This window comes from Berghia stephanieae, chromosome 5 (assembly GCF_034508935.2).
Source record: "Berghia stephanieae isolate SIO BIC M18660-M18661 chromosome 5, UCSD_Bste_1.3, whole genome shotgun sequence".
Taxonomy (NCBI): domain Eukaryota; kingdom Metazoa; phylum Mollusca; class Gastropoda; order Nudibranchia; family Aeolidiidae; genus Berghia; species Berghia stephanieae.
The window spans coordinates 74,139,529-74,155,478 of record NC_088364.1 but is presented as its reverse complement, the minus strand read 5'-3'; the positions used below and the strand labels follow the sequence as shown (position 1 = coordinate 74,155,478).

The following is a 15,950-nucleotide window of genomic DNA, read 5'->3' as shown; positions in this document are numbered from 1 at the left end:
TGTTTCAATACGCTTCAACAGTCATGACGTCACTTCCCTCGTAATGACGCATGGTAACTTAGTAACTGGCTCTAATCTATCGGAACAATGGCGGATGCCCTTATGAAATACTTCTCCGACTAGCATAAAAGCGTATCCAGAGGGGGAAAAAATATTATAAATCTGATCATGTTTTGACTTTTACACATTTTGATCACAAGACATATGAAAAGTTCTCGCCAGCATGAAGAACAAAAAAGTACCGATTTTCTTTGTTTAGAACCACGATGACCGCCGTTGCTGGGCGACGTGACACCAGACTATTGAATCCAATTGTGAGCTTCATAGCCAAGCGCATACTATCTATGTATATAAGATGCAAACGTGAAGCTTACTGAACGAAACTCAGAGCCAGGTATAGATAGTATGCCTGTTAGGCGATATTACAATTTTTTTCGACAGAAACAACGCTGTTGACGGCCAGGTACTCATTTTACAACTGAGTGCAGTGAGAGAATGTGAGTAAAGAGCCTGATCCAAAGCAACAAAGAAAAATATAAGAAAAAAAAACATCCCAAAAAGCAATCGACCTCGAGGTTCGATCCCCAGTCGATGTCGACTGATTTTTTTTTTTGGGGGGGGGGGGGGGGGGGGGGTGAGGGTTATTTTTCTTGTATTTTTCTTCCTTGCTTTGTTTTGAACCTTTCATACACACTTGTTCAGTTCTTTATCTTACTTATACCGCCTGTGCTTGCTCCTTAATTTATGACCCATCGTCTCAAAACGGTATTATGTCGGAACGAACCACATGCATAAAAGCCGAGTAAAATGTAAAACTGGTCAAAAATATAAATTGCTTGCATTAGCACCCTAAAATACGACATTCATTCTCCTCAATAAAACATACAAACTCAACACAAGTCTGATATTTCTGGCTATAAATTCAATTTTCAACATCTTAACAATCTCGACTTAATACCGTTTTGAGGCAAAGCGTCACAATTTCTTAATTTGATAAATAATGTATTTATCATAATAAAGTATCTGAGACAAAATTTAGCCAGGTGGGCTGACTGACTTACCCGTTGGACATGATTTTTTATATGCGATGTCTACGTCAGAAAATCATTGCCAGCCTTCTGATGTGGGTGGAGCTTGAATCGTATGTTCTGCCTGGACAATGTCCAAACTGCCATACGCTTTGACAAGGATCCAAATGATGTAAGCCCAGCTTTGACAAGGATCCAAATGATGATGTTAGCCCAGCTTTGACAAGGATCCAAATGATGATGTTAGCCCAGCTTTGACAAGGATCCAAATGATGTAAGCCCAGCTTTGACAAGGATCCAAATGATGTAAGCCCAGCTTTGACAAGGATCCAAATGATGTTAGCCCAGCTTTGACAAGGATCCAATTGATGTTAGCCTAACTTTGACAAGGATCCAAATGATGTTAGCCTAGCTATGTTAATGATTCTTGACAAGGCAGCCTCTTGAATAATCGCTCAATGCCGGGGTTTTCTTTTTTTCCTTCTTAATAGTTTATTGTTTTACCTGTAGGAGAAAAAAACGATAATCAGCACGTGTATTATGTTATGTAATCAGTCGTAATATTTTCTTTCTATTTAAAAAAAAGAAGATGGCTTTGGCTGGGTCATGTGGCCAGAATGGAAAAAGGGTCACTTCCCCTGTACTGGACAGCAGATGGGAAGAGAAAGCGGGGAAGAGCCAAAGAAACCTGGCGAAAGACCATGGAGAAAGAATGAAAGGAAGCAGGCCTGTCCTGGAATACAGCCACCGCAAAGGCATCCGATCGCAAAAAAATGGAGATGTCTGGTGGATGCCCTGAATGCCTCAAGGCCCGAAGAGGATTAAGTAGGTGAGTAAGTCGTAATAATACGTCATTAATTGAGTTGATGGGGTCCCGATACCTCAGTTGATAGAGCACTCGCTTCACACGAAAAGGGAACAGATCGATCCCGGGTGCAGTCGAGATTTTTTCTGACCCCCCCCCCCTGCTCACCCAGTAGTGAATGGGTAGCTGAGTCTGTTAGATTTGGCGTCCTATCAAAGGGATAGCAGGCAACTCCGGTTCCATGGGCTTAATGGCTCTGAAGGACTAGTTTGTTTGTTTTTTATTTGGTTAAATCGGATGAGTAAAATTCAATTTAAAGTGAAACTTAAAACTCTTTAGTTAATATCATTACCTTTATTGAGGATATTGATTTTTGTTTCTGAAACTTCAAAAAAAACTAACATTTCTTAATTATTTTGTTGTTGGTTTTTTTGTTTGTCTGTTTTGTGTGTGTGTGTGTGTGTGTGTGTGTGTGTTGTTGTTGCTGTTGTTGTTTTGTTTTTCTTGTTTTATTTTTGTTGTTCTTCTGTTGTTTTGTCGGGGGTTCTTTTTCGTTTTTTGTTTGTATTCTTTTTGTGATTTATGTTGTATTTTTATCTGTAGTTTGTTCGATTTTGTGTGTGTGTGTGTGTGTGTTTATGGAGGGAGGTTTTTTTTTACTTTTTTTTGTATTGGGTTTCTTTTTTCTTGTAATATCGGATATCGTAAATCCGGCTTTTTATCATCTGCAGTGTTTCAGATATTTATTATTATTTACCTGCATAAAATGTGTTCCCTAATATTTTTTCTCTTCAACATATTATGATTTATGCTGATCATAACTGACACCGAACGAAGCAACGTGCTCTTAAAGTAAAATGGGCTTTCTAAATTCATAATTGAAATGATTTAGTTAATCTGTTCCAAGAGCAAAATCATTGTCGCCAAAGAGGGCAGGGACAGACAATAATATACACGGCCATGTTACGTTGAGATCATTCGATGTTCTCTCTGCACGTAGGGAAAGATAATTGACACGTGATCGATGACCCTCCCTGTGCGCCCCCATCGAAATTGAAAATAATTATGATAAATTCATTTGATTTCCTACCTAATATCGTGTTTGATGAAATGCATTTCCTGCATTTATCTAATATGAGAAGGATATCGATATTTTAATCAGCGTATTATATCGATATTCAGACAACGTGTTTCCATAATTTCCTTTATCTTCATTCGTTTCTTGATGTCAATTTTGTCAGTTTTCCATGTAGAACAAATTGATTCCGTCCGTGCTAATAATATCATTAATTTCAGGAGTGTGGGGGTGTGTGGGTGTGGATGTGGGGAAGGGGGGGAGGGGGTTAGGGGGTACTGTTTTATTTGAAAATATATTATTTTTGATTGTCTATGTTCATTAAACGCGTTGCCAAATAATAAAACAAATATTTATTTTTTTTACACTTTTAAATATGAATACAATTTATGACCTTACATAGAAGTTTAAATGTATTTCGAACTTTGTCTGATGCTATTATCACTGGTACAATTTGGATTTGGATATTCATATTTTTGACCATTTGTCTCAAAACGGTATTATCAAGGGATGGATCAGGTGCTTTAAATAAATCAAACTTCAAGATTAATTATACAATTTAAGATAAAATAAAGGCATTCATTGGAGACGAGTTTTGTTTGTATAAACTTCAATAAACTCGAATTTTCTAATTCTACGCTCACTTTGATTATGAATTTCGTAGAAATATCTCCTGACAGGCGCCATGTCTCATCCTACATGTTAAATGTTGCTGTTGACTAAGGGTCCCTTTGTAAAGCGCTTTGAGCACAGATTTAGTGGGCATTGCTCTATACATAAATGCTCAATTTTACATTACTTTGTTTTTATCTTTAATTTTTTTTTTCCTTTTTGATTTTGTTTGTGTTATTTGTTGTTTCTCTTTTTTTTTCTTTTTTTTTTTTGTTTTTGTTTTTTTTTTTTTTTTTTTTTTTTTTTTTTTTTGTAAAAGTTTTTCTATCTAGTTTAATCCGACATAAAACGGCAAAGTCGCGGTGGGTCACATTTATTACATTGGAAATCTACTAAATGAGGAAATCAGAATTGAACGTTAGAACCATTGATTGTATTGTGTTTTGGTGCTGTTATTGTGGTCTTGTGGTTTAACTGATTGTATTGTATTGTCTTTTAATAAGGCCATGTGCTCTTGTGGCATGCCTCATCTTCGGACTGGAAGGTCCAGGGTCCAGATGTTGCATGGAACAAGGCCAGAAATAGAGACCGTGACACACTTACACACATACACACAAATACACACACACACACACATACACACATTAAGAGAGAGATAGAGAGAGAGACAGAGAGAGGGGGGAAGAGACAGAGAAAGAGAGAGAGAGAGAGCGAGAAAGAGAGAGAGAGAGAGAGAGAGAGAGAGAGGGAAAGAGAGAGAGAGAGGGAAAGAGACAGAGAAAGATAGAGAGAAAGAGAGAGAGAGAGGGAAAGAGACAGAGAAACAGAGAGAGAGAGAGAGAGAGAGAGAGAGAGAGAGAGAGAGAGAGTGCGAGAGATAGAGAGGGGAAAGAAATTAACCGTGTCAAGATTGAAATCCGCGTCACATCAAAAAACAGCAGCAATCGCCTGGACAAGAAAATGGATCGGATACTTAGACTTCTAAGCCAGTCACCCCCACGACTTTAATTTGTCCAAATCCTCCTCGAATGTTGAGAGAAGATAGCGCCAGGCCCCTGATTCGAGTCGGGGGAAAACACGACGCTGGGGATTATCCATCAGCAAGGACGAAATCAGTTTGTCGCTGAAGATTAGTTATACTTCATTCTTCACTAATATAACTCACTCAATCCTAGAGATTTTTGCTACTTTTCAAAATTGGAAAAAGTGTGTTTAAAATGAGTATGTGCATAGATATTTTTATTCAACTACCATGAACATTTAAACATTAAGAACATTAGCTTTGATACTACGCCTATAATTTGTCTCAGAAAAATGTAATAAATAGTTACTAACCCCGGGCATACTACGGATATAGTCGGTGTTAGGGTTGAGTGAGTTAAAGAAGGACTGTGTATGGTCGTGTATCAGTGCCAAGCGACATTTATCATGTATAGTGAGTGGTATGATAGATTACAGCGATAGAAAATTCTGTGAAGTCAGAATTGTGTTTTTGAATAGGATGATTATGAGCAACGCTTATTTAAAAAGATTTTTTTTCAACCAAGTAGACTGCAATAAATGTCTAATGATGTTGTATTAGGTGAATGCGTTTGTCAGCACAGATTATATCTCTTAGTCATGTGCAAAACAGTGATCATTATCAAGAGGAAAACATACAGGTAAACATTATCTTTTTTAGGGGGTTGGATGGCTCTACACGTGAGCAAAACTCACAAAATCACACAATTCATAAAAACAACAAACAAAATCACTAAAAGACCAGTTCCGGGTAGAACGGTCTTTGTAATTATTCTTTGTCCACCAATCAAGGGACTGAATTTGGTAGATAATGCCGCATTCACTCAATATGGCCTGCTGAGGATAGAATAGATACAACATTGCTAATCCCAACGACTAGGTACTTTAACTCTCTCCTTACCAGCTATTTTTAGAATTTGGCCCGAAATTTCATCCTCACCCAACACAAAAATATATTTTTCAGACAGAATAGTAACGAGAATTTGCTTGTTTTGTTCAGAAAAAATGATCTCTGTAACACAGTGTCCAGTTTTTATAGCTAGTTATAACTATAACAAACAAATCAGAACAAGAACATTGTTAGTTATATCGTAACGAATGTGACGATTTTCCTTTGGGTGGTAAGGAGAGGGTTAAATGGCCGACCAAATGACATTTTCTGAAAATTTGTAAGATCCAATACCAAGGAAAGAAACAACACAAATGTCATCCTCCAAACCAGTCTTCCAGTAGGGCTGGGGTTCAAATCCATTAACTCCCAGATACCGCTCGACGAGGACGAGAGACGCATGCGCACAACCAATATGACGACCTCTCTCTAATAACTTTTCCGCCGGTGACGTCACAGACTATTGGTGACGTCCAATCAAGGGACGCTACTCTTCCGCTAATCTCATTCCCTATAGTTTGGATTACTAATGCTTATATTACTTAAATAGGGTGTGGGAGTTTGGCTTCAATATCTATTCCCATACCAATACAAACAAAACATGAACAGATGAAGACAAAAGCATGAGGGTTTACTCCATTGTATTTGAAAATATGAAAGTGAAAACTTGGAAGCTATCACTGTAAAAAGTGTAGGTTCTTGACAGCGCAGAAAGAAAAATATAAAGAAAGCATCTCACCCGAAGAGAAATTGTCTCCCTTTTTTTCAAATGATTTCTCTTGCATTTTTATTTCCAGTTTGTCTGGCATTTTATTATAGACCTACTTACATACTTACTTATCCGAACAAGCGACAACCTGAGCTCTAGCCCTTCGGTATCGTGCCATGACGTAAAAGTTAGACGTCTTTTGTAGTTGTTCCAGGTGACTATAAAGTGTGTTACTGATTAAAGACCTACACACAATTTCATATTGTTTACTTTGCACCAATGCCATCTCTCCAAATGTCTGCTTTATCATAACAAATGTCCGTAGTATTACTTTCTATTATTAATGTACGCTCTATTTGAAAATTACCAACTAAATTTACCCCAAAAATGAGCATCTATATGTGACCCTTCGCCTCAAAACGGTATTAAGTCGGGATTGTTAAGATGTTGAAAATTGAATTTATAGCCAGAAATATCAGACTTGTGTTGAGTTTGTATATTTATTGAGGAGAATGGATACCATATTTTAGGGTGCTAATGCCAACAATATATACTTTTGACCAGTTTAACATTTAATTCGGCTTTTAAGCATCTGGTTCGTTCCGACATAAAACCGTTTTGAGACGATGGGTCACATATGTTATAAAATTTGCTTGTTAAACAGATCTGATGTCTATAATACAAGATTCCAATTAAATTAAGCGTTCTCGATCTTCGCCCATCACAAGCGGTAACAATTTCTTTTTTGTTTTAATTTTTGATTTTTGCAAGAAATCCAAAGCAGGCCAAGACGATATCACAGGTCTATAAGGACGGACGGACGGACGGACGGACACATACAGCAAAACTCTTGACGTCTAATCGATATTCCTGGACGTTTACAGACAAACCAGTCTCAAAGGTCTTCCGTTCTACCGTAGTCTGGCTAAACACATTTTTTGATGATTGCCAGAAAACTTTAACATCGTACATCGATAGATTAAAAGTATATTCCCAACTCGTCTCAAAGTCTCAAAACCTTAATATTTTTCAAAACTCGTATAAAACTCTCACACTTCAGACTTTTTGACAAGTAGGGAGTTTATAAAAATCTATGGATTTTAGTAAAAGTTAGTAAAAGTTTTTTGGACGCAATGTGACAAAATGTGTTTTTGGCAATGTACAGCGAGGTGTTCTGGTAACTTTTACTCCTGGCCAATCCTGATGAATGGGTTGATGATACAGCCGAGTTTATTAGAGCAGCTGTGGATACAAGAGTTATTGAAAACGTTTTTACTTCCACTACGTTTCATTCATACTGCAACCATCATTGAGTACAGACGATACAAGTTATTTTGCATTTTATTTTATTTGTTTTCCACGTTAATTTGTGTATTGTTCTGCTGACGAAGGGTTTGTACCCGAAACGTTCTTTGCCTGTTTTGTTCCCATACGATGCCTCTCCATTTTCACTCTTTCGTTAGTATTTTACTTCCACTATGAATCATCCTTGTCCTTTCTGAATGTGGAATGAATCAGTGGCCCAGTGGTATGGTGTCTCGTCGTTATTTCGAGGATGTTTTCAGTGGACCACTAAATATATCTACTCCTCATTAGAACTCATAAACTTAATTCGAGTTTCAATTTATTTTTCTTTTAAATAATGAATTCAAATGTCATTTACATTATCACTCCGACACTATAAATAGTATGCGCTTGGCTAAGAAGCTCATAACATTGCCATCCGGAAGTATACCAGACCATCACACAAAACTGTGTGAATCCATAAACGTTTATAGTCGGGTTAATACAGTTCAGTGAGCATTACTCATAAACGCGGATGGCAAAAAACAATAACAAAGACCTGAGTGACGTCATCTTCGAACTATCTATAGTCTAACCCAGCCTTCAATGTGTTAACAGTGTGGTTTTCAAACGTGTTGCTTTCTTTCTACATGATTAGAAGGCAATAGACTTGTTTTATAGAGCACATTAACCCACTCTATATTCATGGTTTGTTCGGGGTTGTGGGTGACAGGAGAATAAGGTGGACAAGATGGGATGTTTCTTTCCAAGTCGTGTTAGAATTTACTCTAACTGAAATAGACTCTGTGAAGCGCGTACAAGTCGTATAATCAATATTATCATTGGACCCCCACCCCCCCCCCCACCCCCTTTGGGAGCCCCTTTTGTCCACCCAGTAGTGATTAGGGAGATCTGTTTGATCCGATGGATAGTATTTTACAATAGACATGCCCTATCCATAAGATAGCAATACGTTTCAACAGTTGTGACGTCACTTCCCTCGTAATGACGCATAGTAACTTAGTAACTGGTTCTAAACTATCGGAACAATGGGGACGCCCTTATCAAACATTTCTCCGACGACCCTAAAATTGTATTCAGAGGAGAAAAACATTGTAAATCTGATCATATTTTGACTTTTACACATTCTGATCACAAGACATGTGAAAAGTTCTAGCCAACATGAAGAATAAAAAGTGCCGATTTTCTTTTTTAGAACCACGATGGCCGCCGCTGCTGGGCGACGTGACATCAGACTATTGAATCCTATTGCTGTAGTCCATTCATATTTTTTTTAATTGAGCTTTTATAGTATATCGCGAGGATGAGAAGGAGAAGAAGGAAGAGAAGAAAAAGAAGAAGAAGAAGAAGAAGAAGAAGAAGAAGAAGAAGAAGAAGAAGAAGAAGAAGAAGAAGAAGAAGAAGAAGAAGAAGAAGAAGAAGATATTTCTAACCACTTTAAGCATGCTCTTTGTCAATAAATAGAAGTGTTCCTCTCATTCAACGCAGTCTAGTTCCTTTTAATTTATTCTATTTATTTCTATGTATCGTCTAGTTTTCCTTTTTCAATACTTTAAATTCGGACGAAAGAGCGGGCGGGGCAAAATTCGGTAAATCAAATTTGTATGCAATCGATCTCAGAATTTGTAAGTCATCTAAAATAAAAATCCGATATTGTGTATAATATGATAGAATAAACAAACGAGAAAGACAGAGAGGGGGAGAGAGAGAGAGAGAGAGAGAGAGAGAGAGAGAGAGAGAGGAGGGAGAGAGACATACAGCGGATTAGTAGTAGTTATAGTAGTGGTAGTAGTAGTAGTAGTAGTAGTAGTAGTAGTAGTAGTAGTAGTAGTAGTAGTAGTAGTAGTAGTGGTGGTAGTAGTAGTAATAGTAGTAGTAAAAAAATTGAGCTTTTATATAGCGCAATATCCACTGAAATGTGCTCAAAGCGCTTTACAAGGGGTCCCTGGTCAACAGCAACATTTAATATGGAGGACAGGACATGACGCCTATTAGGCGATATTACAATTTTTCGGACAAAGACAACGCTGTTAACGGCCAGGTACTCATTTTACACCTGAGTACGGTGAGAGAATGTGAGTAAAGAGCCTTTTCCAAGGACTCAACTATGCGCCGAACGCGAGGCTCGAACCCAGGACCTTCCGATCCGAAAGCGAGTGTCATACCACTAGACCACATAGTAGTAGTAGTAGTAGTAGTAGTAGTAGTAGTAGTAGTAGTAGTAGTAGTAGTAGTAGTAGTAGTAGTAGTAGTAGTAGTAGTAGTAGTAGTAGAAGTAGTAGTAGTAGTAGTAGTAGTAGTAGTAGTAGTAGTAGTAGTAGTAGTAGTAGTAGTTGTTGTTGTTGTAGTATTTGTAGTAGTAGTATTTGTAGTAGTAGGAGGAGAAGGATGAGGATGAGCTTGGAGAAGAAAAGAGTCTAAAAAAGACTTTTCAAAACATAGACCATCACTTTTAATCAGAGGCTTCTATCCGATATCGCACTTTCCTATCAGCGTTCAAAATGAGAGTTTCGCATGAATATTTGTTGTTCTTCTTCAAATGAACAATATTAACGTATCCTCTCTCTCTCTCTCTCTCTCTCTCTCTCTCTCTCTCTCTCTCTCTCTCTCTCTCTCTCTAGGAAATGGAAATATGTTTTCAAAATTTGTATACTTTTTTATCTTTTAAGAAATAAATTTGTTTTGACCTTTGTGAGGCCTTTTCATAACTTGGCCCTGTTTCCTGAATTTATTAAGTTAGTTTTTGTAAGCCTGCATATCTGTGGTGTAGGTCAAGTAGAAATGGCGAATTTGGACGCCAGAGTGTCAAAGACACGGAAGCTCCCATAGCGGGTAGGGAGGTACACACTGTGTCTTCTATCCCCTTATATCTGTTTTCCAACATGCTTTCTGTCTTTGTCTTGGAATGAGATTACTTAGTTTTTTTTCCTGGCCCTGGTCGGAGTCCTGGCTGGGAGGGAAACATTGGTGGTATGCTCTTGGAATCTACATCTGATCCCTATTTGTTCCCAGTTCCCCTATGTCTTACTTTCTCTTGGATGCTTCAATTGTAATTCTAGAACTTTTTACTATCCCATTTTCTTCCTTTTTACTGGCGCTGATATAACCTAAATGTGTTGCAAGCGCCGTAAAACCCTTAAAAACAAGAACAAACAAACAAAGACACGGAAGGAACTAAGGTCTGAGGTAATGTACGCTTTTGCAATTACTCACTCCAATTCGTTGCGGCGTTCCCAAAGTCGCAACGCAATACTCTTCAACAGTCGTCACTTCCTTCCTAATGACGCATGATAACTTAGTAACACTGGCTCTAAACTATCGGAACAATGGCGGACGCCCGTATGAAATATTTCTCCGGCGAGCATAAAAGCGTATCCAGAGGGGAAAAAAACACATAAATTTGATCATGTTTTGACTTTTACACATTCTGATCACAAGGCATATGAAAAGTTCTAGCCAGCATGAAGAATAAAAAGTAATGATTTTCTTTGTTTAGAACCAAGATGGCCGCCGTTGCCGGGCGGCGTGACATCAGACTACTGAATCCAATTGAAAAGTCATTCGAAATTCTAAATAAATAAGAGATCAAGAATTCTATCCTCGTTAAGAAACGAGATACCTCGTTGTCATCTATTTCAATTTTAATATTTAATAGTCACTGTTCCACCAAATGTCTAAATTGAGTTGGTTTACACTCTATTTTTCGTCAAACATTGATAGAATTCGTCTCAACGTCTTTTTACATCCCAATCACCCTGTGGCAACCGGAACTCTTTCTTTTTCAGGAACATCCGGTTATTGTTATGAAAGGATTCGGTGTCTGTCAGGATATTTTTTTTTTATTTTTTGGTACTTCTTTCCTCTTGTCTGCATGCGAGTGGTCTGCCCCTGAGAAAGTGAACGGTCACACGGGAGAAAGGCAGCAACCACTTTGTAAGGGAATTATATCAATTATCCCCCTTAGTTCTTCTTTTGCATAAAAAAAAAAAAAATAAAAAGAGATGGATGCGGAACTTAGAGGTTAAGGATTATTTTGGGGGAGGAAATGTGGGGGGGGGGGGGGGGGGATGATTTGGGGTTGTGGAGGGTTGTTACGAATCAGATGGGAACAGGGATCGACCGAATAATAGATTGAGTTGACGTTCGATGAAACAGAATGCCAAAGCGTGGGTGGTTTGGGATGACTGCTGTGTTGTTTTGTATAAGTTGAAGGTACTATAAACAGAGCGGGGTGTAATTGGTCAGGATAAGGGGGGGGGGGGAGGAAAGAGAGAGAGAAAAACAGATATATATATATATATATATATAATATATATATATATATATATATATATATATATATATATATATATAAGGAGAATGTGAAAGACGTAGAGAAGACGGGGTAGTGGCATCAGCGCAGGCTGGGTAGTGGGGGGTTCCCAATGAAATGAAACGTGATCAACATACATGAAATTGGGGAAGATTATAAAGAATCTAATTCTGACAGAATCGGAAGTGAAGAGGTTTCCGGGTGATGAGACGAGTAGACGCCAGCGTTTTTATTGACAAACAAACATTGCATCTGGGTTGACGTGCACCTATTTGCAGGCCTGATAATCGAGCTCATATAAATTTTCTGAACCAAAGCTCCCCACGCCCTCTCTCTCTCTCTCTCTCTCTCTCTCTCTCTCTCCTCTCTCTCTCTCTCTCTCTCCTCTCTCTTTTCTCTCTCTCTCTCTCTCTCTCTATCTATCTATCTATCTATCTATTATTTTAATATTTACCACAATGTTGGAGTCAGTCTACATCGATGTTTCAGGCCTTTTCAGCCATCGTCAGGACTGTGTGTTACATGAGTTTACATGTCGAGCACTATTCGTACCATATTTAGTATCCACCACGATTCAATATCTATCTAAATATTTATCTATCTCTCTTTCCGTTGTCCACCCAGCAGTGATTAAGTGGAGAGGTCTGTTAGATCTGGCGGAAAGCACCTTGCGATGGACTAGTGTCCTATTCAAAGGATAGCAAAAAAAAAAAAAAAAAAAAAAAAAAAAAAAAAAAAAAATATATATATATATATATATATATATATATATATATATATATATATATATATATATATATATATATATATATATATATATATATATATATATATTGTCCGTTTCACGCGATAGAAACCAGGATAAACTCCGTTTCCATTGGCCAAATGGCGCCGAAAGACTCATTTTTTCGTGTGTGTGTCTTGTTTTTTTTTTTTTTTTTGTTTTGTTTTTTGTTTTTTTTGCAAGTTAACAAGTGGGGTAACATCAAAGTAGTGGCTGAGCTCGTCTTTTGATCTCTGGGTCTCGCGGATGGAATTCCTCGTGACGCCTGTGTTTGCCTCATCAGATTTGATTACGCCCCTATGACAATGATGCATGCAGGCATCCCTTCTGAGATGCCAACAGGGATTTAGTTGGAAGTCATTTCATCCGTACAGTGACATAAAACTTTTTTGTTAAATTTTGGCCATAGATAACTATCTCTAAATAATAATATCGGTAAATTAAGATTATCCTCAGCTTATCAAGAAATATATAGAGATAATAACAAGACTTTTAACTATCTATAGATAGAACGAAGATGACGACACTCAGGTCTTTGTTATTGTATTTTGCCATCCGCATTTATGAGTAATTCTCACTAAACTGTATTAACCAGACTATAAACGTTTAAGGTTACACATATTTTTGTGTGTTGGTCCGTTATACATCCGGATGGCAATGTTGTGAGCCAAGCGCACACTATCTACAGATCATCCCCATTGAATCATTTATATCCGTGTGCATTTCTGACAATAACTCACAACTTACTTTCGTTTTGTGATTGTCGTCTTCTCTCGTGACGTAATTTTTGGCCTTAGGGTTTACGAAGACGGCTGTTGAACCATAGCCATCGTTAGAATCTAGCCTGACACTAGAACCCTCTGGGACTGGCAGTTTGACGTCGTCTTTGAGAATTGTGTATCGTCTAGTGAGTTGTCGTTAGTAGAGCTTAAGGAAACAAGTTATTCCATTGGTTGAACTATTGAATACAACTCATGATTTGTTTTCTTTTGCGGCAAAAGACTGGCATTTTGACGTCATTTTTTGCTCGTTGTCAGGCTATAACTTAAAGATGTCTACTGTTGAACCCAGGCCACGACTGTTACGGCCCCTACGGCTGGCTATGAGAGGGGCGCTCTACAATCGACGCTACCCAACACTCAAAATAAAAGGTTGTATCAAAATTGATTTGAGTCCCTCTCACGACTTCTTGATTCAGAAGAAAAAAACTATATCTGCATTAAATGTTAAAATAATCATTATTATTATTATTATTATTATTATTATTATTATTATTATTATTATTATTATTATTATTATTATTATTATTATATTATTATTATATTTTATTATTATTATATTAATCATTATTATTATTTATTATTATTATTATTATTATTATTATTAATTATTATTATTATTATTATATATTATATAATTATTTATTATATATTATTATTATCATTATTATTATTATTACTTATTATCATTATCATATTATTATTATTATTATTATTATTATTATTATATATATTATTATTATTATTATCATTCTTCTTCTTATTTTTATTATTATTATTATTATTATTTATTATTATTATATATATCATTATATTATTATTATTATTATCATCATCATCATATTATTTATTATTATTATTATCAATCATCAATCATTATTATTATTATTATTATTATTATTATTATTATATTTATTATTATTATTATTATTATTTATTATCATTATTATTATATTATTATTATTATTATTATTATTATTATTATTATTATTATTATTATTATTATTATTATTATTATTATTATATTATTATTATTATATATATATATTATTATTATATATATTATTATTATATCATTATTTATATATTATTAATTATTGTTATTAATTTAGAAATAAATGCGATAATCTCCTGCATACTGTTCTTTTGTCTTTTTATCTTTTTATTGGTTTTTTGTTTTAGTTGTTGGTATGTTTTTTGTTTTTTAAAAATAGTTTTTTGTTGTTTTTTTGTATTGTTTTTGTTTTTGTTGTATTTTTTTTTTTTTTAAAAATTTTTGTGTTTTGGGTTTTTTTTAAAGTTCTTTTGGGTTTTTTTTTCTTTTTTTTTTTTTTGGTGTATGTAATTGCCGGCATTTTAAGACAGAGATGAAGAAATAGACCCCTAATTGAAGAATCCGTCTTCGATCGAACAGGAGGGAATGCGTGTGAAGCCCCATTGTCCGATGACGTAGATGTCCGTAGATGACCACGTAGATCATCCGCTGGACAAAAGGATCCACGGATGAAATTTAATATCCGTCACGGTTGGACGGGAAAGGAACAATAAATAAATAAATAAATAAATAAATAAATATATAAATAAATTCCCTTTATTCATCCCTAAGGGGAAATTTTTCTTTAGGGTCTATTCCAAGGGAAGACTGGAATAACCCAGGCGTCAGCCGCAGAGCAGCGCCGCAAAGTGAGCTAAGGCTAGGTGACTTGCTGAAGGCCACACAACGCGGCGGGTAGTCGAACTCGGTACCTTTCGGGTACGAAGCAAAGACCATACCGCTGAGCCACGCTGTCCCAGTGTGGAGACACTTGTCCAATGAACTTTCTACGAAGAGCATCATGTGAGCAGAATAGATTCAATAGTCTGATGTCACGTCCGCCCAGCAACGAGCAGATTGGTTCTAAACAAAGAAAATGGGTATTTTTTATTTTCATACTGGCTAGAACTTTTTCACATGTCATGTGATCAGAAGTTATAAAAGTCAAAACATGATCAGATTTATAATGTTTTTCTCCTCTGAATACACATTTTATTGTCGTCGGAGAAGTATTTCATAAGGGCGTCCGCCATTGTTCCGATAGTTTAGAACTAGTTACTAAGTTACTATGTATCATTACGGGGGAAGTGACGTCATGACTGTTGAAGCCTATTATTTCCACGTGAAACGTCTCCGATCGAACAGGAAAAACTGCATGTAAAGACTCATTCAAATCGTGTTGTGAATAAAGGGACCTCCAAAATAAAAGACCCTTTTTTATTGGACAGGAAAGAGCGCATGTGGAGACCTTGTCCAAAGTATTTACTACGTAACCCTCTCCTTACCAACTATAGGAAAATTGTCACATTCGTTACGATAGAACCAATATTTTCCTGACTCAAATTGCTTTTGTACATCATAAAATTTAGAGAAAATGAACAGTGTGTTATAGAGCATGTTTTGCTAAAGATATAATGTATCGCAAGAACTTTCCTGCGATTGTGTTTAAGTGATAAAAAATCTATTTTTGTGTTAGTTGGGTGAAAAGTGTTGGGGAAAATCTTGAAAATGGCTGGTAAGGAGAGGGTTAAACCCCCATTGCTGGACAAACAAACAAAAACAAAAACATGTATAAAAAATTGAGCTTTTATGTAGTGC

At 36.3% G+C, this 15,950-nt stretch overlaps 1 protein-coding gene across 1 annotated transcript in view; it reads right to left on the bottom strand.

Annotated features, from left to right (window-relative positions):
• LOC144973592 (uncharacterized) overlaps positions 1-15,950 on the bottom strand; it is a 188,413-nt gene that overhangs the window by 133,520 nt on the left and 38,943 nt on the right. Inside the window, exon 2 of the mRNA XM_078916225.1 lies at positions 1,062-1,532. Coding sequence (XP_078772351.1) covers positions 1,062-1,072 — 11 coding nt within the window. The 5' untranslated portion in view covers positions 1,073-1,532. The remainder of the gene's footprint in view (positions 1-1,061; positions 1,533-15,950) is intronic.